Genomic DNA, 27,031 nt, shown 5'->3' with positions numbered 1-27,031 from the left:
GCCGCCCTGTTTCGGGTGTCCCGCTCCCTCTTGTTTCAGAGGCCGCGGGAGGCCCCTCTACAGGGCAGGGCAGAGGAATTTGGTAAATATCTGCAGGATAAAATCGCTCAAATCCGGAGGGATTGGGTCCCTGTCAGTGGTCCAATGGAGACGTCCATGGCGAGTCTTGAGGAATCGATCTGGGAGGAGTTTGACTTGGTTGCCATCGAGGATTTGGACAGAATGCGTGGACGACTGCGACCCACCACATGTTTATTGGACCCGTGCCCCTCCTGGCTTGTACTGGCATCCTGGGAGGTTACACGAGACTGGCTCCTGGGCCTAGTGAATGCTTCGTTGAGCGAGGGGTCTCTCCTGGCCGCCTTAAAAGAGGCGGTGGTGAGACTCTTGCTCAAGAAGCCTTCCCTGGACCCTTTGGAGCTGGCCAATTATCGTCCTGTCTCCAACCTTCCCTTTTTGGCGAAGGTTGTAGAGAGTGTGGTGGCCTACCAGTTTCCACGTCATCTGGAGGAAAATGATTATCTAGACCCGTGCCAGTCCGGCTTCCGCCCCGGTCACAGCACGGAGACGGCCTTGGTCGCGTTGGTGGATGATCTCTGGAGGGCCAGAGATAGAGGTTGTTCCTCTATCCTGGTCCTATTAGACCTCTCGGCGGCTTTTGATACCATCGACCATGGTATCCTGCTGCGCCGGCTGGAGGGGTTGGGGGTCCGGGGCACCGTTTTGCGGTGGTTCGGCTCCTACCTTTCTGGCCGGATGCAGCGTGTGTTGACAGGAGAAGAGAGGTCGACCCTACGCCCCCTTACTTGTGGGGTGCCACAGGGGTCGGTCCTCTCGCCACTCCTGTTCAACACATACATGAAGCCGCTGGGTGAGATCATCCGTGGTTTCGGGGTGGGATACCACCTGTACGCTGATGATACTCAGCTGTACTTTTCCACCCCGAACCACCCCAACGAGGCCATCGAAGTGATGTCCCGGTGTGTGGAAGCCGTACGGATCTGGATGGATGACAACCGACTCAAGCTCAACCCCTCCAAGACTGAGTGGCTGTGGGTACCAGCTCCCCGGTTCAGCCAATTAACTCCATCATTGGCCATTGGGGGCATTCAACTTGCCCCCGTGGAGCGGGCGCGCAATTTGGGCGTCCTCCTGGATGCCCGGCTGTCCATGGATGACCATGTGACAGCCGTGGCAAGGGGGGCGTTCCACCAAGTTCGCCTGGTGCGCCAATTGCGCCCCCTACTGGACCAGGACGCCTTACGCACAGTCACTCATGCGCTGGTGACGTCTCGCTTGGACTTCTGTAACACTCTCTACATGGGGCTTCCCTTGAAATGCACCCGGAGGCTACAGTTGGTCCAGAACGCAGCCGCGCGGGTAATTATGGGGAGTACTAGGTACTCCCATGTGACACTGTTCCTGCGCGAGCTGCACTGGCTTCCTGTGGTCTATCGGGTGCGTTTCAAGGTTTTGATAACAATCTTTAAAGCGCTCCATGGCTCAGGACCTAGTTACTTGCGGGATCGTATTCTGCCCCATACATCCCTGCGACCAATCCGCTCGCACAGAGAGGGCCTCCTCCAGGTGCCGTCCACTAGACAGTGTCGGGGGGCGGCGCCTAGGAGTAGAGCCTTCTCTGTGGCGGGCCCAGCCCTGTGGAATGACCTCCCTCCGGATATTAGGAATACCTCTGACCTCCGCTCCTTTCGTATTAAGCTTAAGACCCACCTATTCCAAGTAGCTGGCCTGGCTCAACTTTGATCTAACCATATCGCTCCTGACGGGTTTTTAATTGGGTATTTTAATTATATTTAATTATTTAGGGGTTTTTTAATCACTGTATTCTAATTGTTTTTTATTCATCAGCCGACCTCCTCCTTGTGTATGTCTCGGTATATGTCTCTGTTATATGTTTGTTTTGTCCAAATATTTATTTCATATGTTTCATTGTACGCCGCCCCGAGTCCTTCGGGAGAGGGTGCGGCTAAGAAATAAATATTTATTATTTATTTATTATTATTATTAGTACCTTGAATCGCACCCGGAAAACAACCGGCAATCAGTGCAGGCCGCCTAAAAGGGGTGTAATATGGGAGCGCCTAGGTACCCACATGACAACCCGCGCGGCCGCATTCTGGACCAGCTGAAGCCTCCGGGTGCTCTTCAAGGGCAGCCCCATGTAGAGAGCATTGCAGTAGTCCAGGCGAGAAAGGACGAGGGCATGAGTGACTGTGCACAGAGCATCCTGATCCAGGAAGGGGCACAATTTCTTAAGTCACTGTTAATTAATTTACTTTTGCAATTCACTACAAGATGTGGTGCTGGCCCCCAGTTTGGATGGCTTAAAAAAAAAGTTGGATCAGTTCATGGGAGTCAATCAGTGGTGGGTTCCTACTGGTTTGGACCAGTTCGGGGAGTGGTTTGGCGGCCTGGGTCACTGGAACCGGCAGCAACCCAGGACTGCCAAGCCCCTGAACCGGTTTTCTGGGTGACGCCATAGGCGCCACCATCTTGTTTTTCGTTTCTGTCCATTTGCAGAACAATTTTTATTGCACTGTGCATGCGCGCGCATCACACCCACGAGCGAACCGGCAGTAGTGCCTGCCGGAACCCACCCCTGGAGTCAATGGCTATCAGCAAGCAGAACATTTGCCTGAAATCTAGTGGGGTTCCTTCTGCAGTTGGTCAGCCACAGTGAGAAGATTGCTGGGTTGAACCCACAGGGCCCTGCTTATGTTCCAAATGGTTAAATCAATTCGTAGACTTTGGAAGCGTGAAATCTTTTATTCATCCGCTTCCTCCCTTTTCAACATATTGACTGTCTTGAAAGAAGCCAGCTAAAAACAATCTTTTAATAACTAGCAACAGATATCCAATCTACGGCAGAGGGCACAGTGGCCTAGTGGTTAAGATGCTGGGCTTGTTGACCAGAAGGTGGGCAGTTTGGGACCCAAGTGCCGTGGGAAAGGGTGAACTCTCGTTCGTGGCCCAGCATCTGCCAACCTACCAGTTTGAAAGTGTTCTGACCTGGGCTTCCCAAGATCATGAAGCCAACTCCTCGTCCTGATAAAACCCCTTTTATTTAGGTTTAAAGTGAATCCTCTCCAGCAAAGTCTCGGCCAACAGTCTTTGAAGAGATTTCACAACTGCTGACCTTTCTCAGGCTTGGAGAGCTGCCAGGCCGATATCTTCCAAAAGCCACGTTGTAGCAGCAATTCCTTGGCAAGAGGTCAGGAACAGATCTTCACCCTAATAAATTGAACTAATTGTCTCCTGCAAACTCCCCTCCCCTTTCGCTCCCATTTATTCCCTATGGGAGGGATCATTCACCATCCACCGGTGGCTTTAGTACCAAGATGCCCTTTGTTCCTTAGCTGTTCCCTTCTCCTGGCAGCTCTGCGCATGCACACATCAGGAACAGGCTCCAGCTGTTCTTCTGCCCCACTGATATCTGATTCCGAAGGCAGCTGATAACTGTCAGACAACCCTGACCCCATCTCTGCCTCTGACACAGAGCCCTCATCAGAGCCTTCCCCAGACTCCAGGACTGGCCCAGGTTCCTCCCCAATCTCCTCACTGTCTGAGTCTGCCAGCACCTGCTGTTGGTCCACAACAGAAAGCATGCAAATGCAAGTAGATAAATAGGTACCACTACAGTGGGAAGGTCACAGCATTCCATGCACCTTGGCGCATAGTCATCTTTGGGCAATGCTGGCTCCTTGAGCAAGGAAATGGAGATGGCCATGGTGCCATTGAGTCAGACACGAGTGTTCAGAGAAACCTTTAGCTCAATCCATTCTACAGAGTGAAAGGAAATGTGGTATAGTCTGTTTGCAGCATTGTATCACTTCAGACTTCCTTCAGAAATTGATCTGGTTCTCACATTGTGATAAACCCTTATGTGGTTTTAATTGCTTAATTCTGATGCGGGATGTTGTATGAATCCAATCTTACCAATCAGAAAGCAGGCTTATCAAGGAAACTAGATCCTTTCTACCTCAATCAAAACTTGTTGCTGGGTTTCTACCCTCCTTGAGAAAAGGGACTTTAAAAAAAAAACCCTCTTGTGGTGCTTTCAGTTTATCGATTATTGTTTGCATCAAAAGAGGGCATTAGTTAGCCTTCATCAATTCATTTTGCCTTGGATCTAGCTGCTTGTTCACCATTAGAACCTTCTGCTCAGAACTCGAGCTTGTCAAATAGTGGGTTTATTTTTAAAAATTGGACCCGATGATTGGATAGATTAGATAGATAGATGATAGATAGATAGATAGATAGATAGATAGATAGATAGATAGATAGATAGATAGATAGATAGATAGATAGATAATGATAAATAGATAGATGATAGATAGATGATAGATAGATAGATAGATAGATAGATAGATAGATAGATAGATAGATAGAAATAGACAAAGATAGATAGATGATAGATGGAGAGAGAGAGAGAGAGAGAGAGAATAGATATAGTTTAATATAGATACATATATACATATAGAGATAGATAGAAATAGATAATGAGAGAGAGTATAGATACAGTTTGATATAGATATATATAGATACATATAGAGATGATAGATAGAAATAGATAATGATAGATGATAGAGATAGATAGATGATAGATAGATAGATAGATAGATAGATAGATAGATAGATAGATAGATAGATGATAGATGATAGAGAGGATAGATATAGTTTGATATAGATACATATAGAGAGATAGATAGAAATAGATAAGAGAGAGAGAGGGAGGATAGATATAGTTTGATATAGATACATGTAGAGATATAGATAGATAGATAGATAGATAGATAGATAGATAGATAGATAGATAGATAGATAATGATAAATAGATAGATGATAGATAGATAGATAGATAGATGATAGATAGATAGATAGATAGATAGATAGATAGATAGATAGATAGAAATAGACAAAGATAGATAGATGATAGATGGAGAGAGAGAGAGAGAGAGAGAGAATAGATATAGTTTAATATAGATACATATATACATATAGAGATAGATAGAAATAGATAATGAGAGAGAGTATAGATACAGTTTGATATAGATATATATATAGATACATATAGAGATGATAGATAGAAATAGATAATGATAGATGATAGAGATAGATAGATGATAGATAGATAGATAGATAGATAGATGATAGATGATAGAGAGGATAGATATAGTTTGATATAGATACATATAGAGAGATAGATAGAAATAGATAAGAGAGAGAGGGAGGATAGATATAGTTTGATATAGATACATGTAGAGATGATAGATAGATAGATAGATAGATAGATAGATAGATAGATAGATAGATAGATAGATGATAGAAAGAGAGAGGATAGATATAGTTTGATATAGATACATATAGAGATAGATAGATAGAAATAGATAAGAGAGAGGGGGGGAGGATAGTAGGGAAAATCAGGTTCGCTTAACGACCGTGTGATTCCCTTAACTGCAGTTGATAATCGTGACAAAAAAGTTGGCAAAATTGAGTGCGACTCACTTGAGAACCTCCTTTCTTAGCATTGAAAATTCTGGTCTCAACTCTGTTTGTAAGTCAAAGCACTATTTGTACCAGTTGGAGAAAGAACCTAGAACCTAGGATGAACGGTTACAGGAATTGACTATGGCTAGTCTAGTGAAGAGAAGGACCAGGGGAGACATGAGAGCAGTCTTCCAATATTTGAGGGGCTGCCACAAAGAGCAGAGGGAACAACCTATTTTCCAAAGCACCTGAAGGCCAGACAAGGAACAATGGATGGAAGCTGATCAAGAAGAGTGAGTCAACCTGGAAATAAGGAGACATTTTCTTACAGGGAGAACAATAAACCCATGGAACAGAAGTTGCCTTCAGAAGTTGTGGGAGCTTCATCACTGGAGGCTTTCAAGAAGAGACTGGACTGCCATCTGTCAAAAATGGTGTAGAGTCTGCGTGGGCCAGGGTGGAGTGACTTGATGACTTACACACAGGGGTGAAATTCAGCAGGTTCTGGAGAACCGGTAGTGGAAATTTTGAGTAGTTCAGAGAACCAGTAAATACCACTTCTGATTGGCCCCAGAGTGGTGAGGGAATGGATATTTTGCAGTATCCTTCCCCTGGAGTGGAGAGGGGATGGGGATTTTACAGCGTCCTTCCTCTGAGGTGGGGAGGAATGGAGATTTTTGCAGTATCCTTCCCCTGCCATGCCCCCCAAGCCATGCCCACAAAACCAGTAGTAAAAAAAAAATTGAATTTCACCACTGCTTACAGGGTCCCTTCCAGCTCTGTTAATCTGAGCAATCTGTACATTCTGTGTTCTAATCCAGCATACCCGAAGCTCTGGTAGGGCTGCACATTGTCAAACTTGCTTTTGTTAAGTGGAAATTGGTTAAATACAATTATTAGAAGGGGGATTTTTTGCGTGTGTGCCAATATCAGAGTTTATTCTTGAGTCGCAAGAGGGACCCCAAAGAAATTCAGATTCCAATGCAGGTGACTCATGCAGCCTCTTTGCAACTAGGGTTAACTTTCCGTAACTGCAAGGGCTGGAATTTGCAGCTAGGCTGGTAGAGCTGGTGGTGCAGTGACATATTGCAGGCGAACTCTGCCCAGAGTCTAGAGTTTGACCCTAATGGAATCAAACACATTGTGTTATCTTTTTTTCCCTCCTTCTTCTGAGGCAATAATTGGGGTACTCGAACATGCCTTCTGACTTCTGTTTTGGCAAATCTTTTGTAGGGAAAGCTCACACCATTAAGCTTTAGTTATTCGAAGCACAGTTAGAAGCCCCGGTGGCACAGTGGTTAGAGTGCAGTATTGCAGGCTAACTCTGCTCACTGCCAGGAATTTGATCCTGACTGTCTCAAGGTTGACTCAGCCTTTCATCCTTCCGAGGTCGGTAAAATGAGGAGCCAGATTGTTGGGGGCAAGAGGCTGATGTTGTAAAGTACTATGAGTGGTATGTAAGCCTAAATGCTTTTGCTACTATTCAGAACTACAACCCACTGCTCTGAATTGTCACCATTTCTTCTTCCTTTCCCCTTTCAAGTCACAGACTGTTGTGTCCCACAAGCAGCCAGCAGAGCTGGCAGCAGATTCAGACAGTGAGGAGGTTGGGGAGGAACAAGGGCCAGTCCTGGAGTCTGGGGAAGGCTCTGATGAGGGCTCTGTGTCGGAGGCAGAGAGGGGGTCAGGGCCATCTGACAGTTATCAGCTGCCTTCACAGTCAGACATCAGAGAGGCAGACAAACAGCTGGAGCCTGTTCCCACTACGTGCATGTGCAGAGTTGCCAAATGAAGGGAACAGGTAAAGAACAAGGGTCGACTTGGGAGTAAGGCCACAGGTGGACAATGAATGGCCCCTTCCAGGGGAAATAAAAGAGGAGCGAAAGGGGAGTGGAGTTTGCAGGAGACCATGAGTTCGCTTAATTGGTTCTCTCCAAGGCTCCTTGCCAGGTTTTGCAGATATGGGCCTGTCAGTCCTCCAAGCCAGATAAGGTCTGTGACAGTAAATCCTCCCTTGAAAGACTTTGTTGTGTGTGAATGAGCAGAATTCACAGGAAATTAATAAAAGGGTTTTTTGCTTCAGCCTAGGTCAGAACACAGACAAGTTCACAGCCATCTGTTTAAAATACCATTTATTACAACAGAACGTTCCACACTAAAATCCAAGATGTGTATTGGTTGGTTGTTTCATTTTCATTAAAACAGCACATTAACTGCTGGGGTGTGGATGGGTTTATACTCTTTCATACAAGTGCATCTTCAAGCATTATGGCCCAAATTGGGCAGTGCGTCTTTCTCTTCCTCCCGTTTTTCTCTTAATCTGCCAACGTTTTGTCAGTCTTGTAGATTGTGTTGCAAACTACTGACAAAATTAAGGGGAAAATGGGGGGGTAGAGGGGAGCAGCAGGTTTCCATATATTCTAGGGTCATTTCCACCCCAGCCCCCCTTTCGCCCTTGAAACCCATGGAGGACCTGTTCTTCTCTTGGCCAGGGTCTCCTTCCTAGGGCCGTCCACCATTTCAGGCAGCAGAGGGGCCCCAGCCGTTGGCTGGCAGGATACATGCCTTGCTCAAAGCAAAACATCTAGAGATGAATGCCTGGGTAGTTAAGTTAAGTGCAACCCAAATAAAGTGGCCCTTTGGGGAAGGAACCCCAGAAGGGGAAAGGAAAGTGCCCGGGACACGCAGCATCTGCAGCAGCTTGAAATGTGAAGGTGCAGAGAATGGTGGACGTGAGGTACGCAATACTTGTTCCTTTTTATAAGAAAACTTTTTTTTCTTGCGCAAAGGGGAAAAGATAATAATAATAATAATAATAATAATAATAATAATAATAATAATAATAATAATAATAATAATAATAATAATAATAATAATAATAATAATAATAATAATAATAATAATACAGAATGGCTCCATCTTTCTTGGAGTTGTTGTTTTTCCCCAATTTAAAAAGAAACAAAAACAAATTCCCTCTTCCAGCATTTTTTTTGCAAAAAGGGAGATCAGTCCCGCTGGATGAGTGGCGCCTCTTGGGAAGGAAACAGCACCGCCTTCTGTCCCACCAATGGTGGCCTTCATCTGCTGTGCTTCTAGACTAGCCAAGGCAGGGACGGAGACCACCCAGAGCTCTGGATGAGATGTTGGATATTTTGGCTCCTGAGTTGCTCTCCTTCAGCTTTCTCCTCCTCAGCCTCTCCGGGAGATTCATGCTGATTTTCTCCCCTGAGGGCCTCAGCCTGTGGCATCTCTCGCCACGCCTTTGGAATGCCAGGCACCAGTAGGCTCCTTCCGTCTTCTAAGAGCCATTGAAGCGTAGCCAGTGCAGCCCTCAAACCACAGCAGAGGAAGAGGACGAGGAAGAGGAGGAGGAGGAAGCTGTGGCTGCCGAGGAGGAAGGGGAAGAGGCATTCCAGAAGAGCCACCGTCTCTTCGGCTGCCGCTTCTGATGGAGGTAGTCTTCCTTCTCCCGCTCTTTCCTGGCCCTCTGGAAGTGATCTTCTTCCTTCAGGTACCAAACGGGGGGCCATCGATGCTTCTCAAAGTAATCCTGGTTTTCTGCAGAGAAAAATGAAGAGGAGTTAAGAACCTCAGCCCGGTGTTAAGAGTTCTTCTGTTTCTTGTTTCTGAAATACTCACACAAATTTATCTTTTTTTTTTTTTTACAACCGGTTGCAATATAAGTAGCAAAAGTACTTAGATTTATATACCGCTTCGCAGTGCCTTTACAGCCCCCTCTAAGCAGTTTATAGTCAGCCTCTTGCCCCCAACAATCTGGGTCCTCATTTGACCCACCAAGGATAGAGCTTCCTGACTCCATGCCAAAAAGGAAAGCAGCTCCATCATTCTACAAACTCACACCCACCTGCTGACATTGCTTTCATTTCCCGAGGAAACTTGCGACAGATATTGTTGTAGTTGGTGCAGATATGGTGGAGGCACCAATCGGCAAGCTGGTAGGCACCATGGAACTGGGGAAGAGAAAAGACAAGTTGGCATGAGTCACCAATATATTTGAATTTAGCCAGGAAAGCTATACGGGCAATCCTTTGATTTAAAAACATACATTTAATGATTCAGTGCTATAACAACATTGAAAAAAGTGACTACTTATGATAGTTTTTCACACTTAATGACACATCATCCTCATGGTCATATGTGTTCTGACCGAGGCTTCCCAAGAGCATGAAGCAAACTCCTTGTCCTGACAAAAACCCCTTTTATTAATTTACTGTGAATTCTGCTCATTCACATCTACAAAGTCTTTCAAGAGGGGGATTTATAGTCACAGACGTTATCTGGCTTGGAGAGCTGCCAGACCGATATCTGAAAAACTTGGAGGAGTCTCAGAGAGTCACGAACCAATTAAGCGAACTAATGGTTTCCTGCAAACTCCACTCCCCTTTCGCTCCTCTTTTATTTCCTCTGGGAGAGGCCATTCATTGTCCACCTGTGGCCTTACTCCAAAGTTGACCCCTGTTCTTTAGCTGTTCCCTTCGTCTGGCCACTCTGCGCATGCGCACATTGGGAACAGGCTCCAGTTGTTCCTCTGCCTCACTGATGTCTGACTCTGAAGGCAGCTGATAATTGTCAGATGGCCTTGGCCCCGTCTCTTCCTCTGACACAGAGCCCTCATCAGAGCCTTCCACAGACTCCAGGACTGGCCCATGTTCCTCCCCAACCTCCTCACTGTCTGAATCTGCTGCCAGCTCTGCTGGCCGCTGGCGGGCCACAACAATATGGACAAAATTTGGACTCTTAGCAACTGGCATGTATTTAGAATTTTCTGTAGACCTTTTGAGTCAACTCTTCCTTTGAAAAGGAAGAGAGAATCAGTTCGCTCTAATGCAAGGGTGGGCATCTATGGTGGCTTTATGAACTCTGAGCCATGCTGGCTCGGGAATTCTGGGAGATGAAGTCCAGAGATCAAAAGTTGCCATACTTGGCATTTTCCACCAAAGCAAGAATCTGTGAGTTCTAGTCCTGCCTTAGTCACGAAAACTAGCTGGTTGACTTTGGACCAAATTCCTCTTTCTCTCAGCCCAATTCACCTCTCAGGACTGTTGTTGTGGGGAGAAATGGAAGGAGGAAGGAGTGTTGGATACGCTCGCCGCCTTGCGCTATTTTAAAAAATAATAAAGGCGGGATATAAATACATATATGAAAATAAATAAATAAAAAGAAGTCTCTCATCCAAGTCAATGCAGAAGCATTGAGCTTCACAGAACATATCATCAGATGAGTATCAGATTATGGCCAGTAAGATTCCAAAACAAAGACAGTAAAATAATGCCAAAACAACTAGACACAGAGTGTGTTTTCCCCCTGTGTCATCACCCTGCTGAACGCCTAATTCCCACAGCATTGTCAAATACCTAAACACATTCACTCCTGTAGTTGGGCTATATTGCTATTGTCTTTCTCATCTTCTCTTCTTTCCTACTACCGTCTCCTATTGGTATCTTATGATTTATCACTTGTTGTTTGTATCTTATGATTTATTATTGTTATGATATATGATCTCATGACTTTGTTTGTCTGTATCGAGAGCTTATGCACCGGAGAGAAATTCCTTTTGTGTCCAATCACACTTGGCCAATAAAGAATATTCCTATATATTCCTAATTATCTACAGCAGGGGTGTCCAAACTTGGGAACTTTAAGACTTGTGGACTTCAACTCCCAGAATTCCCCAGCCAGCATGGCTGGCTGGGGAATTCTGGGAGTTGAAGTCCACAAGTCTTAAAGTTCCCAAGTTTGGACACCCCTGATCTACAGAGATTCCCAGTCATCAGAGGTTGTGGTTGTCCCAAAGGTGCTTTTTCAAGAAGCAACTGGACTTTTTAGTTCTTCTTTGAAGACATTTCACTTCTCATCCAAGAAGCTTCTTCAGCTCTAATGGAATATATTCTTATTCCTATACAACAATAATCCAAAACGAGGACAATTTTGGAATGACTCTAAGTAGGTTGTTTGTACCTGAGCCAGCTCCAGGAACAAAAGGACATCACCATCGATATCCACTAACATCTGCGTTGCTTCCATCAAACCAGACACAGTGAACTGTTCTGCAAGACAATAAAAATATAAAACACAATCAGTTGGTTCATTAGGTGGCCTGCAAATAAGACTTAAATCTCTGCCTTGACAATTACAAGCTAACTGAATTATTGGTGGTCTCAAAATAATAATCTGAGAAACGGTACTGTATTTTTTTTCCAAACAGTCCTATTCACTGAAAATAGTGACGTGGTGGCTCAATGGCTAAAACGCTGAGCTTGTCGATCGAAAGATCGGCAGTTCAGCAGTTTGAATCCCTAGCACTGTGGAATGGAGTGGGCTCCCGTTACTTGTCCCAGCTTCTACCAGTTCGAAAGCGCATAAAAATGCAAGTAGAAAAATAGGGACCGCCTTTGGTGGGAAGGTAACAACGTTCAGTGCGCCTTTGGCATTGAGTCATGCCGGCCACATGACTATGAGGACGTCTTCGGAGAGCGCTGGCTCTTCGGCTTTGAAATGAAGATGAGCACTGCCCCCTAGGGTCGGGAACGACTAGCACATATGTGCAATAGGAACCTTTACCATATTTACTGAAAACTGAGATGAATGTAAGGGCAAATAAAAACTTGACATGCACAAAAATGGCCGCTCAAAAATAAATACAGTGTTTATTTCCTATATTTGACGGTTATTTCTTACGTTGGGCATTTGGAATGACTCATCGTTTCATGGGTGGTAAAAGAGAAAGTGCAACACGGTTTTTAGAATTACCTGTGAGTGCGACCAGGTGGGGCAGACATAAGCGGTTGGCCAAGATGATGAGCTTCATGTAATCAAGGTCTGAAGAAGAATAAAACTGGCCAGTGTACAGGTACTCAAGCACTGCTCGCATGCAACTCTTACTGGTGTATGGTAGCACTACCTGCAATGATGAGGATACCAACGGGTTAAATCTGGACCATTTTCAGGTGCAAAATTAAAATAAATAAAATAAAATATAAAATCTCTCTATATATACAGTAAATGTGTGTGTGTGTGTGTGTTTGTGTGTATGTGTTTACTGTATGTTCCAGCATAACTCTGGAACTCCTTGAGCAATTTCAACCAAACTTGGCACACAAATGACTTACTCTCTGGAGAAAAATACTATGGGGGGTAAGACACCCCTAACAGCCCTCGGGATGTGTGTTCTGTTAAGATACAGCCTGTTGTGCCTTAAAATGGCTTCTACTGTATTGCAGTAAAATGGCTTCTACTGTACAGCGCAATGGAGTTGCCATGGTAACGGCTTCACAGTACTCCACAAGGGGACTCCCTCTGGTAAGGGGGAAAATCCAACATTAGAAGTTATGTTTGGTCTCGACATTTCCCCCCTATAAATAAATACCCAGGCAACGCCGGGTTATCGACTAGTAATAAAAAAAAACACCAGAAAATAAAAAAACAAAGCAAAACTATACAATACAATACAATATAATACAATCTCCACATTTTCTTCAAACATACAGAGTCCGTTTTACAGTATATCCTTCTCCACCTGCTGTGTTCTTTCAAAGCAGCATTCAAACATTTGGTGCATTTTGCACAGAGAACACTGGAGCCATGAAGGGGGAAGGACTGTGTTGTATGCAAACTGTTGTGAAGAACTAATGTTTCTTGAAAGAGGTGAATAGGGCTGTGTACAAAAAGCTTCTGTTCACTTAGGGACTTAGGAAAAAAAAGAGAGAGTCAATTTGGTTAAGGCACCAGGTGGCTAGAAACCAGGTGACTGGGAGTTCCAGTCTCGCATGGAAGTTAGCTGAATGACTTTGGGCCAACTACCACGGAGTTCTAGTCCTGCCTTAGGCATGAAAGCCGACGGGGCGATTTTGAGCCAATCACCAGGAGATGGTGAGTTCTAGTCCTGCTTTGGCCATGAAAGCTGCCTGGGCGACTTTGGGCCGGTGATTCTCAGCCCAACTCACCTCACAGGATTATTGTTGTGAGGTAAAAGGGGAGGAGGAGTATTATGTACTGTATGTTTGCCACCTTGAGTTATGTATAAACTAATAAAGGCGGGAAAATAAACACATAAATAATATAAATAAATGTATTTCTCAGTCCATGCTCAAGGTTGCCTCACCTCCTGAGTTGAGCTCTCAACAAAGGGACCTCCAAACATGGCGGCCATCCAGTCACAACTGGAAATCAGCAAGGGCTTATGGGCACTGATAGCACCATCATCCAGCATAAACGTGACATCTGTGAAGAAGGAGAACATGCTAAGCACATCGGTTAAATAAGAGTTACCCATCCCGTCACGCTGGGAACGGATGACTAGATTATTCCTGTTTCGAAAAAACCTGAGCCTGGTTTAAGAATGGCAAAGCCTAGCTTTATAATTATTCATGATTAAGCCTGGCTTAAGAATGGCAAAGAGGTTTTTGCCCATTCCAATATGGCTAACCGAAATTTCTGCAGGCTGTCATTTCCCAGCCCTGGAAGTTTAGGCCAGCAAACCAACAAACCATCAATACAAACCCATCTGGGGTGACAATGTTATACTCCAATTTAAGCTACAGTTCCAGATTGGTGTTCCTTCTATCAACACTTATGATTTTAGAATGTCATGCAGCCCAGTCAGAGTGCGGTACACTCACTTCATTGTTTTACACCAAGGCAGGAGACCTGGTCCTTAGACCAAAACTACCTTCAGGTGGTATCCGACTCATGGCCACAATGAGCCCAACATTTCCACTGCTAAGCAAGACAGTTGTTAAGTGAGCTTTGCCTCATTTTACAACCATAGAAGTCCTGAGGATCAATGGCTATTAGCCATCGATAGCTATGTGATTTTCTTGGAAAGCCATCTGGTGAGCAACCAGTGAACTTCCTTCTCCACTTGGGTGGCCACTGAGAGGACAGATTGTGGGGCCAGGAGAGCCAGGGGTTCTTCACTAATGTTTTTATGTTACAGTCTTATGTTCTTATCCCTAAGCAGGGATCAACAACCCATGGCTCTGGAGCCACATGTGGCTCTTTCATTCCTCTGCTGCAGCTCCCTGTCGCTAGTCGGCTCCACTATTGATAGGGCTTTCGGTTAGGACAGGAAGAGGAAAAAGGACACCGTGCTAGGAGGAGAGACTCTATGGTGGGGAAACCAGAGTTCTGGTTGGCTCCGGAATGGAACGGGGGGCTTCCGGTTAGGACCTTTGCGGCTCTTTGAGTGTTTAAGGTTGCCGACTCGTGCCCTAAAGCAGGGGTGTCCAAACTTGGCAACTTTAAGACTTGTGGACTTCAACTTTCAGAATTCCCCAGCCAGCTCTGCTGGCTGGAGAATTCTGGGAGTTGAAGTCCACAAGTCTTAAAGTTGCCAAGTTTGGACACCCCTGCCCTAAAGCATCCCAAAAGTGCTTTTATTTTAAAGGCCACTGAACTTTCTGAGGTTTTTCTCTCTCTTTTGCTTCTCATTCAAGAAGCTTCTTCAGTTCCAACCAACTGGCTACCATTTACCAACTAGGTGGTCAGAACCGAAGAAGCTCCTTGAATGAGAAGCGAAACATCTTAAAGAAAAATGAAGAAGCCCGGTTGCCTTTAAAATAAAGACATCTTTGGGACACCATGACCTGGATGAATGAGAGCCTCTCCAGATGCTTACCCTAAAGTAGTATTTCTTTTTCAGCCTTGCTAACGTTTAAGCTATGCAGGCTTCAACTTGCTAGCTGAGGAATTCTGGGAATTGAAGTTAACGTATCTTTAAGTTGCCAAAATTATCGTACAGGCATAACCTGAAGGCTACTGACACTCTGTTTTGGGATTGTTCCACCCACCATAGGACACAGGGACAATCATCGAAACGATCGTATTTGGCAACAGCTGGATACATAGGATAAAAATAGCATGCTGCAAAATAATTTTATCAACTCCAGGTGCCACTTTAATACTGCTGTTAAACCAGCGCCCGCCGAGATGCCTGGAGTACCCTGTTTCCCCCGAAAACAAGACCTCCCTGGATAATAAGCCCAATTGGGCTTTTGAGCGCATGTGCTAAAATAAACCCTCCCCTGAAAATAAGCCCTCCCCAAAAATATTGCAACACAGAAGCAGTCATGAGGTGACCACGCTCGCTGCCTCCTGCACCTCAAAAATAATAAGACCTCCCCAAAAATAAGGCCAAGCGCTTATTTCGGGAGGGGGGAGAAAATAAGACCCTGTCTTATTTTCGGGGAAACACGGTAGATATCAAAAATGAAATAACTAAGTTTGGAAGAATCACCACATATCTAGGTAAATCCAGATGAAAGAGAATGGGGTGGCAGAACTGGGGGTGAAATGAAAAGGGGGATCAGCCAAGAATCTCTACGTAGCCACAAGGGAATGAATTCTGACTCCTTTTGAGTGCCATTGACCAGTATCTAACTCTAAGCAGATGCCAGAGGTGGATTTCTACTGTTTCGCACCAGTTTGGGGGAACAGGTAGTGGTAATTTGGCCTGGATCACAGAACCGGCAGCGACCCAGGCTGGCCACGTCCCCGAACCAGTTCCCCGGTCTCCACTGTCATTGCCGACGTGTTTTTTTATTAGTTTTTCACGGTCCTCACACACGCGCAGAACAATTTACAGTGAACTGCGCACGCGGAGCGAACCGGTACCAACACCAGTAGGAACCCATCCCTGGTAGATGCCAACCCTTAGTTGAGAAGATTCCTGTGCATAGGCTTTTAGCAATAGATCAATTTAATTGAACCTTCCTGTATGGGCTTGGTCTTTTGTGCCTGACACCAGACTAGCAGAACAGAAGACTTTAAAGTAATTGTATTCCTAGCGAGTAAGATGTTTTAAATGCAGGCTACGTTTTCACCAAGGAACATGCAGAATGTTAGCACACAGAAAAGGCAGAATTGGCAGCAGTGGTTCCCCAGAAAACAGCCAAGTCCTTTTTTGTGGGGAAGAGCACCGATCACCAAGGCATGCACGTACAGTAAACAACAGAATCCGATATTTCAATTCACTTATTTGACCTCACTTGGACTGTAACTCAAGAGACAAGACACCTCGCGATACAACATTCACGTCCAGAATAAGGCAGGTTTCCCCTGAAATCGATGCGCAGTAGATTGTAGGATCCAATCAGAGTTGGTCACCAGGACCAAAGGTTTATTCTTCCATGTTTTTGGGCTCAAGCTGGAGCCCATCTTCAGGAAACTGAGAAGCTTAGGGCTTGGCAGCAAAAGGAAACAACTAATGACTTAATAGCCGTCCATCAACTTCCTAATTAACAGCTAAAAGCCACACACAACCAGACAACATATAATACAATGCTTAGAATGGCCCACTGCACACATTCTGGAGAGAGGGAGGGAGGGAGGGAGGGAGAGGAAGAGGGAGGGAGAGAGAGGGAAAGGAAGAGGAAGAGAGAGGGAGCGGGAGGGGAAGAGGCAGAGAGAATAAGGGAGGGAGAAAGAGAGGGAGGGAGGGGGAGAGAGAGGGAGAAAGAGAGAAGGGGAGGGAGGGGGAGAGAGAAGGAGGGAGGGAGGTGGGAGAGAGAAGGGAGAGAGAAGGAGGGAGGGAGAAATAGAGGGAGGGAGGGGGAGAGAGGGGGGGAAGAGGGATAAAGAGGGGGGAGAGAGAGGGAGAGAGAGAGGGAGGGGAAGAGGGTGAGAGAGAAAGGGGGAAAGGGGGAAAGAGAAGGAGGGAGGGAGGGAGAAAGAGAGGGAGAGAGAGGAAGAGGGAGAGAGAGAGAGAGAGATAGGGAGCGAGAGTGAGAGCGTGAGATAGATAGAGAGAAGTTCCCCAAGAATGGGCTCCAGCATGAGCCCCAAAACCTGGAAGAATAAAACTTTGGTCCTGACGACCAGCTCAGATTGGATCCTGCAACATTATCTTGGGACACATATATTTGCTTTTATTCGACAGTAGGGTGTCCTGCCAGGATCTCAAAACTACGTCTCTGTTGAATTGAGACTCCTGGTTATAGAGCACTGCAAATCCCGCCTTCCAACCTACCAGAGAAAGTCCCCTTGGCCAGACATTCTTTCACCCGGTTGGTTCTCCTGACGTGGAAGGCTTTGGTGATCTCCTGGTTCATGAACGCCTCGTTGTTGAGGATGTTCGCCACCATCATCCTGAGGTCGAAGACTTCGAGCAGTTCGGCAATGTGGGCGATGTGCATGAGATCCCTCTCGTTCTCGTCCAGCTCCCCCGTGTAGAGATATTTGAGCACGGCCCTGAAGGGTCCCAGCTGGATGGAGGGATCCATCTTCACCACCACCATCAGCCGGGGTTTGTAGGTCACGGGGTCCTCCGCCATCTCCTCCTGGATGCTGACAAAGGCACGGCTCCACGAGGAGAGGATTCTGCCCCGCTTTAGCCCTCCTTCCCCGTAGTTCTTGCCCCGCAAAATCCCATCGCTGGTGGAGGCTCTAAGGCACGGTTTTTGCTGGCCGGCGCCAGCTTCTTCGGTAGTCTCACAGATGTCGAAACTAGCAGCCCTCAAGAGGAATTCCCGCCCGTGGTGATGCCGCTCCTGAGGAGCTGCCCGCTCTGCCGCACCCATCCTGATGCTGCTTCCCGCCATCCCCTCGCGGCCCTCCTCGTCCAGGTCCATCAGGAACAGGTCGTAGAACTTGGAAGAGGCGGTGGAGAGGTAGATCTTGTGCGCGTAGATTTTGATTCTCTCTTGCAGCACCAGGATAACATCCGCACACAAAGGATCTTCCAGTAGATGGGCTGGGCGCTCTTCATTGTTGGAAGGAGGGTCGGGGACGACGATGATGGGGGGAGGAGGCTTGGGGGGCAAGAAGGGGGCCTGGAGCAAGGGCCTTTGGACGTTACGGAGGTGGGATTTCCAGAACTGGAGGTGCCGCCGGGAGATGAGGGCAGCTCGGATGGCATTGTCAAAGACATCCTTGATGCCAAATTGGGCTACTACGCTGGTCTCGTAGTAAGGGATGCCCAGCTCTTTGGCGAACTCTCGTCCCTTCTCCGGGGGCAGAATTTCATTTGGTTTGATTGGCCTGGAAGAAAAAGAAAACAGCCACAGGCCTGATGTTAGCCAAGCAACGAAAACTCAAAATTATCAGGTGGAAAAAAAGGATGATTATCTTACTGGAAAAATAGCAATTCATCCCAAAAACTATACAGCTGTCAGGGTGATCAGCCTAAGGATACAGTTCAGACTACCGTTACGTAGTCAGTAACACTTAGAATGAGATTTGCTACAGAAAGTCTGAAGAAGTACAGGTAGTCCTTGACTTAAGACCCCCAATGGCGCTCAAAATTTCCATCGCTAAGCGAGACAGGTATAAAGTGAGTTTCGTCCCATTTTATGACTTTTTTTGGCCACAATTGTTAAATGAACCACTGTAGTTGATTAAGCTGGTCAGACGGTCATTAAGTGAATCCGGCTTCCCCACTGACTTTGCTTGTCAGAAAGTCGCAAAAGGGGACCATGTGACTCCTGGATGTTGCACCCGTCATAAATAGGAATCCGTTGCTCAGTGTATCAGTTTTGATCACGTGACCATGGGGATATTACAACGAACAGTCCTAAAGTCCTGTTCTGTTCTTCTATTCCATTCCATTCCATTCATTCTATTCTATATTCTATATTCTATCCTGTTCTATTCTATATTCTATTTTCTATTATTTTCTATTTTCTATTATTTTCTATTTTCTATATTCTGTTCTGTCCTATTCTATTATTCTATTCTATTCTATTCTATTCTATTTTCTATCCTATGTTCTGTTCTGTTCTATTCTATTCTATTCTATTCTTCTATTCTATTCTCTTGTATTGTACTGTATTGTATTGTATTCTCTGTTCTATTCTATTCTATTCTATTCTATTCTACTCTACTCTACTCTACTCTACTCTACTCGTCCAACATGTGAACACATGACCATGGAGAGGAAGCGTGAGTGTTGTATCTTTGGAATCAGACCGTCGGTAAGTATGCTTTGGGCGGTCTGTCATAATGTCAAGCGGTTCTAAGTCAGGGACTACCCTGCGGGCTTCTCCCGCCCAAGGAAGCAAAACGAAACCCAAAGTCTTACCTGGCTAAAGGTCTCCTGGCTCGGTTCACTGCTTCTAGGTCAGCATAGCGAAGGTCGAGCTGGCAGCCTACCAAGATGACAGGTGCCCTGGGACAGAAGTGCTTAATCTCAGGGTACCACATGGTCTTCACATGGTGGAGGGAGTTCGGATTAGCAATGGAGAAACATAATACTACGACATCAGATCTGTGGGGAGGAAGGAAGGAAGCAGGAATCAGTGACCAAGGACCGTGTAAGAGTTTGCCCTGAAGGATGGCCTTCTGATGACCCTCTCACGATATATGTACGGTAGGAAGTGTGCACATTTAACCCACATCCTGGAACCAACCCAGATTGCTTTTTCGTAGATGGTCTCCTTACTTTCCTTGCCTTAACAACACTACTTGAATTACTATAGGTAAAGGTAAAAGAGAAATGGGGGGGGGGAGCTATTTGAAGTCAATAATTAATTTGATAAATTAAAGTTGACTGTCGCTTACAAGAACCTGTCAAGTTCTTTTTTAAATCGTAATTCAAAAAGATGCTACTGCATAAAAAGGTAAGGTAAAAGTTCCCCTTGCACATATGTGCTAGGCGTTCCTGACTCTAGGGGGTGGTGCTCATCTCTCTTTCAAAGCTGAAGAGCCAGCGCTGTCCGAAGACGTCTCGGTGGTTGTGTGGTCAGCATAACTAAACACCAAAGGCACGCGGAACGCTGTTCCCTTCCCACCAAAGGTGGTTCCTATTTTTCTACTTGTATTTTTTATGTCTTTTCGAACTGCTAGGTTGGCAGAAGCTGGGACAAGGAAAGGGAGCTCACTCTGTTACGTGGTGCTAGGGATTCAAACCACTGAACTGCCGACCTTTCTGATCGACAAGCTGAGTGTCTTGGCGACTGAACCACCGTGTCCCCAAATTAGTATAATAACCCGCAAAATGCCCTTTGAAATCTTGAGAGGTGTGCTTAGAGGGAGCATCGGTGAGCAGAGTAAGGCCATTTTCTCCACCTGTATCTTCCAGACACAGGGGCCTCCGACTTCCAAAAGGCCTTGCTACTGGCTACCACTATTACCTGCAACTCTGAATTTCGCAGCGGACCTCTCTGCACGACGAAAAAGTTACGTTTTGGGGTTCTAGTATCCGGTCTCAGGATGGCTTCTTTTTCTTTCTTAGATTTCTTCACTTCTCTTTCCCCTTCTCCACCCCCACTGCTTTTCTATTCACTTTGTATTTTATATTTTATAATACTTTATTATAACTCAGTAAAAAACGTTAGCGGGCGTTCCGTATCCGCTTTTCACGACCTACCTTCCATAAGCAAAGCGCCTGTCTTTGTGATGGTCTCCGAAAGTATCCCAAAGCCTTAAGGAGACGCTAACATCGTCTACAACATCTCGGGAACGTTCCAGTACCTGGGAGAAATTTTGTTAAAAGGTTATCTTCAGACCAAAGGGACGATGAGAGAGCTGAAGTAGGGGTGGGATTCGGCCAGTTATTTATTTTCCAAAAATCTGCACATCCCTCTTTTATTGTTTTACACACACACACACAAAATATAGTGCCTTCGTTTTGAACTACGCCTTCTACATTCCAAGCTGAGTTTAGGGCACAAGATAATCTGCCATAACGTCCTGCTTGTTAATGATTACTTTTACTTCAACTGCAACAACACGAGGGCTATCAATAGATACAAACTAAATGCAATCCGTTCGAATCTTGATTGCAGGAAAAACGATTTTAGCAATAGAGTAGTAAATGTGTGGAACACCTTATCCGACCCTGTTGTTAGTTCCTCTAACCCCCCCCCCCATATCTTTTCAGCTGTCTTTCGTGGACCTTACGTATTTCTTAAGAGGTCCCTAAGGGGGTGTGCATAAGCGCACCAGCGTGCCTACCATCCCTGTCCTACTGTTCCCATTTATATGTACTCTTTTTATGTGTTAATGGTTATGTTTTGTTTGTTTATATCAGGGGTGTCCAAACTTGGGAACTTTAAGACTTGTGGACTTCAACTCCCAGAATTCCCCAGCCAGCCATGCTGGCTGGGGAATTCTGGGAGTTGAAGTCCACAAGTCTTAAAGTTCCCAAGTTTGGACACCCCTGGTTTATATCCATTTATTTGTGCCAATTTTTTTTCATACTTGTTTCCTTGTACTTGTTGACAAATAAAAAAATAATTTTTTGTTAAGAGTTTGCCATGCTGGCTGGGGAATTCTGGGAGTTGAAGTCCACAAGTCTTAAAGTTCCCAAGTTTGGACACCCCTGGTTTATATCCATTTATTTGTGCCAATTTTTTTTCATACTTGTTTCCTTGTACTTGTTGACAAATAAAAAAATAATTTTTTGTTAAGAGTTTGCCGTGACAATGACGTTTTATGTAGAGATTAAGGGAGTTGTATAAGCCAAACTAAATTTAAAATGCAGGTTTACCCACTGCGCTTTTTAGAGTCTCCAAGCAAGCATTTCTCTTTACGCGATCCCTTCCCCCTTGATCTACCCATCAATGAAAATGCCACTCACCTCTTGGCAAACCCGGTACTGATCAATGGCCCAAACGGTGGGCACATGGGTAGCAAGGAGCTGATACTGAGTCAAGGTGGCATTGCATGCACGGGCACAAATGAGCCGAGTCTTGCCCACTGCGTTGTCCCCAACCACAACACACTTGATGGTTTCTACGTTTGGCCTTTCATAATCCATGTCAGAATCCATTAATTGGGACCTGCATCGAGAGAGAGAGAGAGAGAGGAAAGAAAACAGACAAGGGGCATCAGACAGGGTGTTCTTTCTTTTCAGTTGGAGCTAAAGAACGTCTTCCACAAGCCACACCACAATGGAAGCAATCAATATCAGTAGAATAGAATAGGATGAATGAGCTGGAAGGAACCTTGGAGGACTTCTAGTCCAGCCCCCTGCTCAAGCAGGAGAACCTATATTATTTCAGACAAGTAACCTCTTCTGATGAGGGCTCTGTGCTGGAGGCAGAGAGGGGGCCAGAGCCGTATGCCAGTTATCAGTTGCCTTCAGAGTCAGACGTCAGTGAGGCAGACAAACGCCTGGAGCCTCTTCCCAGTGTGCGCATGCACAGAGTTGCCAGATGAAGGGAACAGCTAAGGGGACTTAGGAGTAAGGCCACAGGTGGACAATGAATTGTCCCTCCAAGAGGAAATAAAAGAGGAGCAAAAGGGGAGTGGAGTTTGCAGGAGACAATTAGTTCGTTTAATTGGCTCGAGAGTCCTTGCCAAGTTTTGCAGATATCGGCCTGTCAGCTCTCCAAGCCAGAGAAGGACTGTAAATCCTCCCTTGAAAGACTTTTCTGGATGTGAATGAGCAGAATTCACAGGAAATTAATAAAAGAGTTTTTGTCTTCGTGCTCTTGGGAAATCCCAACCCCCAGCCCCATCTTCCTTTCTTCCTCTCTTCTCATATACGCACATCCAAATGCATCACACCAGCAGCCCCTGGGACTTAATAATTAAAGAAGAAGCAGCAATGCAGGCTTCAGGCTGCTTGTTTAGCAAAAAGGAACCACTGATACTTGGGATAATGGAATTTACAGGATTTGCTGCTGACTCGGAATAAAACAAAGGCCTGGCTCCCTGCTTGTGTTTTTTTTTTTTTTAATACCACACTTGTTTTCCTCGGTAGGAAAGTTTATAATAAGAGTGTTGCAACTGGCATCTGAATGGGAAGAACCATGCAGTTAGAAAGACGCTGCAGGAAGTAAGGGTGCATTCGATGTGGCTGAATATTTAGAATAGAATAACAGAATTGGAAGGGACCTTGGAGGTCTTCTAGTCCAACCCCCTGCTTAGGCAGGAAACCCTACACCACTTCAGACAAGCGGCTATCCAACATCTTCTTAAAAACTTCCAGTGTTGCAGCATTCACAACTTCTGGAGGGCAAGATGTTCCACTGATTAATTGTTCTAGCTGTCAGGAAATTTCTCCTTAGTTCTAGGTTGTTTCTCTCCTTGATTAGTTTCCACCCATTACTTCTTGTCCTACCCTTAGAAGCTCTGGAGAATAGCTTGACTCCCTCTTCTTTGTGGCAGCTCCTGAAATATTAGAACACTGCTATCATGTCTCCCTTAGTCCTTCTTTTCATTAAACTAGACATACCCAGTTCCTGCAACCGTTCTTCATATGTCCAGTCCCCTAATCATCTTTGTTGCTCTTCTCTGCACTCTTTCTAGAGTCTCAACATCAACATTTGCCCTCAAGTGAAATTGAAGGAAGTTTGTGCCCTCTTATCTTCTATGCTGGGATTTGGATCAGGTCATAACAAGCAACCCATCTTATCGTAGGAGTTTGGGAAGGAAGCTAACTCAAAGTCTTAAGGCAAAGATTGCTTCCACGTTCCCCACATTTCTCCGTACTTCTGTGTTCCATTTGAGCTTTACTTCATTCAAGGTGACAAATATAATAGAATACAATTCCTTCTTAAAAACCTCCAGTAATGGAGTGTGCGCAACTCCTGAAGATAAACTGTTTCACTGTTTCTAACTGTCAGGAAATTTGTCCTTAGTTCTAGGTTGCTTCTCTCCTTGATTAGTTTCCACCCATTGCTTCTTGTGCTGCCCTCAGAAGCTCTGGAGAATAGCTTGATTCTCTCTTTGATAATCTTCCATATATTACTTCTTGACCACTGATTGTATGCTTTGGCTTCCAGACCCTTTATCATCTCTGTTGCTCTTCTTTGCAGTCTTTCTATAATCCCTATCACAATCATTTCAGCAAGTGTTAGGAGATCTTATTGCTGCCTGCATGTAACATGCTACGCTTACTTCATTTTACATTGAGCAAAGGGCTTGTTGGTGGGACTCAACAAGTTTACAAACTCAACAGATTCAAAATTTGGGGTTTTTAATCATAAACGAAAAAGGGTCAATTCAATAACCCAGTTAACCATGTTATGCAAATCCACCCAGGTCACGCAGCTTATCAGCACGGAGATTAAACTACGCTCAGTCCGTGCTACTCACGGAAGTTGGTGATTGTATAACATAGAATGTACAAAGTAATCTAGACTTGAGTCCTGAGTCCTTTTTCATAGCAAAAGGGCAAATTTGGTGCAAAACGTTTAAATAAATGTGCAATGATGGATACAGGTGGCAAAGAAGCCCATTACGATGGTGGTCTAAAATAATAAACCTCCTTATCGTTAGAAAATGTATCCAGTGGATAAAAGAAAAGCAAAATAAAAGAATTACACAGGGGGGAAAAAAACCACCTTCAGTTTCTCAGTGCACGGGTTTTGAAAAGCTGAGTGTGATTCATTCATCCCAAAATAGGTCTAAAGTGTCAGGTATCCACTGATTTTATAAAAATGGTTTTTGTGATTAAAAATAAGACCACACGCCATTTGAGGGAGGAAGAAAGGTGTATTATTAGCTTTCTTCTTTATTGTTCCCAATACATGACACTAACATCCAGAAGAGTTTGATAAGAATAACAAGTTTCTTTTTTAAAAAAAATTAAAAGACTTTGAGAGTGCAATTCTATTTATGTTCTCTTTAAGAAGCAATCGTATATATATATATATATATATATATATATATATATATATATATATATATATATATATATATATATATATATATATATATATATATATATATATATCATGCATCTCACCTTAGCAGGTAGCATCGTCCCAAAGCAATTCAAACATATTTCTATAGGATTTCACATTGATTTGCACAACCACACGTCCCCAGGAGTGGGAGGATGAAGGAGTAAGTATAATGCCAATACTCAGTATAAAGTACAATATAATATGTAGAAGTAGAACTATTGAAAACCAAGTTTAAATTCCCACTGAGCCGCAAAAGGTTGCAAGGTAATTGTAGGCTACTGTACTATATGACATAATTCACACAGTACATACTACTGAAAATATAGTTTATGTGACCAATGTGTATTGAATAAAGCACAGCCTGGAAAGCATCATATATAACCCCACCATGGATGGGTTCACACAATATACTAAGCCAGAACTGAAAAAGCCAAGTTGTGTTAACTGAGACAATTCAACCGGCTCTACCTCTCAGATCTATTCTGAGGATAAAATAGGGGAAGTTAGAACGGCATGCTTGTAATACTGAGTAAATATACAGTATACAATAGAGAGACCATTAAGAACTATTTGCTTGCATTAAGCATTAATTCAGGGGCAGTAAACAAGCAATCACCAGTTTGGTGTAGTGGTTAAAGCATCAAGCTAGGAATCAGGGATGGTGAGTTCTAGTCCCACCCTCGGTACAAACCCAGCTGGATAACCTTTCGCCAGTCACTCTCTCTCTGCCCTGGGAAGGAGGCAACGGCAAACCCCTTACTAAACGCTTGCCAAGGAAACTGCAGGGACTTCTCCAGGTGGGCACCAAGGAATCAAGACAGATTCAAAGGCACAAAAGAGGAGGTAGGAAACCCACAAGTAATTCTTATCTAGGGGATGAATACAGTCTGAAATCTTTGTATAATGGGTTGGCACGGTGGAGGCTTGCAGCTGTCAGAATCCCTTGGTAGACTTTTGCTCCAAACTTTTCTTTTTAGCACCGAACTTAAAGGGAAGCTCCAAACCATTTGGTCAAAGTAACAGCACCGAGTTTGCACTTTCTGTTGCACGGGGTTGCAAGAGTTAAGGAGAACTCACTCCAAAGGTACAAGAGGCAGGGGCAACCGGGGATGGAAACAAGAGAGGGTCAAGCTATTCTCCAAAGCACCAGAAGGCAGGACAAGAAGCAACTGCTGGAAACTAATCAAGGAGAGAAGCAACCTGGCACTAAGGAGTAATTTCCTAACAGTGAGGACAATTAAACCAGCCGAACGGAAGTTTGTGGCTGCTCCAATCACTGGAGGCGTTTAAGTAGAAAACTGGACAGCCGTTTGACTGAAATGGTATGGGGTCTCCCGCATGGACAGGGGGGTTGGACTAGAGGACCTCCAAGATCCCTTCCAGCTCTGTTATTCTATTTATGCTGTTGGAAAGAAAACAAAAGGAAGAAAAGTTCCAGGTGGAATTCCACCAGCAGCAGCAAAAGAAGACTGGCTCAATTAGAGCCGCGTGCTATTTAAAAAAAAGAGACAATCAATTCAATGCACAGACCAAAGCTACCACCTCTGGGCCATCCCCTCCCTGCAAGGGTTCATCAGATATACTTTCTTCGCACATACTGTATCTGCAAAACCTCTCAGGATTGCCGAGAGAGGACAGATAATCAAAGCCATCCTTCTGCTCTTCCCTTTCAACCCTATTGAGTGTCTATTTTAGTAGCTCTTTTGTCCCAGGGCAGCAAATTCATTATCTGCCTTGTTCTCCAGAATCTGTCATCATGACACTCAGATGCTCCAGTTCCCCCACTCCCTCTGGCCTTGCCTTAGCCTTAACCCTTCTCCTTTTCAGACTCAGGTTTGCGGCTTGCTGCTCGTTTGCTCCTTCTCTGTAATTCCAGCATCTGTCCCTGCTTGTCACTCCCTGCTTCCCTCGGTGACGTCCTCAGCGCTCTG

At 44.9% G+C, this 27,031-nt stretch overlaps 1 protein-coding gene across 5 annotated transcripts in view; it reads right to left on the bottom strand.

Annotated features, from left to right (window-relative positions):
- Window positions 1–7,923: 7,923 nt before the first annotated feature.
- RHOBTB2 (Rho related BTB domain containing 2) overlaps window positions 7,924–27,031 on the bottom strand; it is a 52,106-nt gene continuing 32,998 nt past the window's right edge. For all 5 annotated transcript variants that reach the window (XM_081961421.1, XM_081961423.1, XM_081961422.1 and 2 more), the window contains 9 exons: window positions 22,043–22,244; window positions 20,831–20,934; window positions 19,544–19,729; window positions 17,495–18,504; window positions 13,631–13,749; window positions 12,280–12,430; window positions 11,488–11,576; window positions 9,374–9,479; window positions 7,924–9,066 (listed from right to left, as the gene is read on the bottom strand). In XM_081961421.1, the coding sequence (XP_081817547.1) occupies window positions 8,840–9,066; window positions 9,374–9,479; window positions 11,488–11,576; window positions 12,280–12,430; window positions 13,631–13,749; window positions 17,495–18,504; window positions 19,544–19,729; window positions 20,831–20,934; window positions 22,043–22,244 (2,194 nt within the window). In that variant the 3' untranslated portion in view covers window positions 7,924–8,839. The remainder of the gene's footprint in view (window positions 9,067–9,373; window positions 9,480–11,487; window positions 11,577–12,279; window positions 12,431–13,630; window positions 13,750–17,494; window positions 18,505–19,543; window positions 19,730–20,830; window positions 20,935–22,042; window positions 22,245–27,031) is intronic.

The sequence above is a fragment of the Natrix helvetica genome (genome assembly GCF_964273705.1).
Source record: "Natrix helvetica genome assembly, chromosome: 8".
Classification (NCBI taxonomy): Eukaryota; Metazoa; Chordata; class Lepidosauria; order Squamata; family Natricidae; genus Natrix; species Natrix helvetica.
Note: the sequence above shows the minus strand (reverse complement) of the source record. Positions and strands in the feature narration are given on the sequence as shown.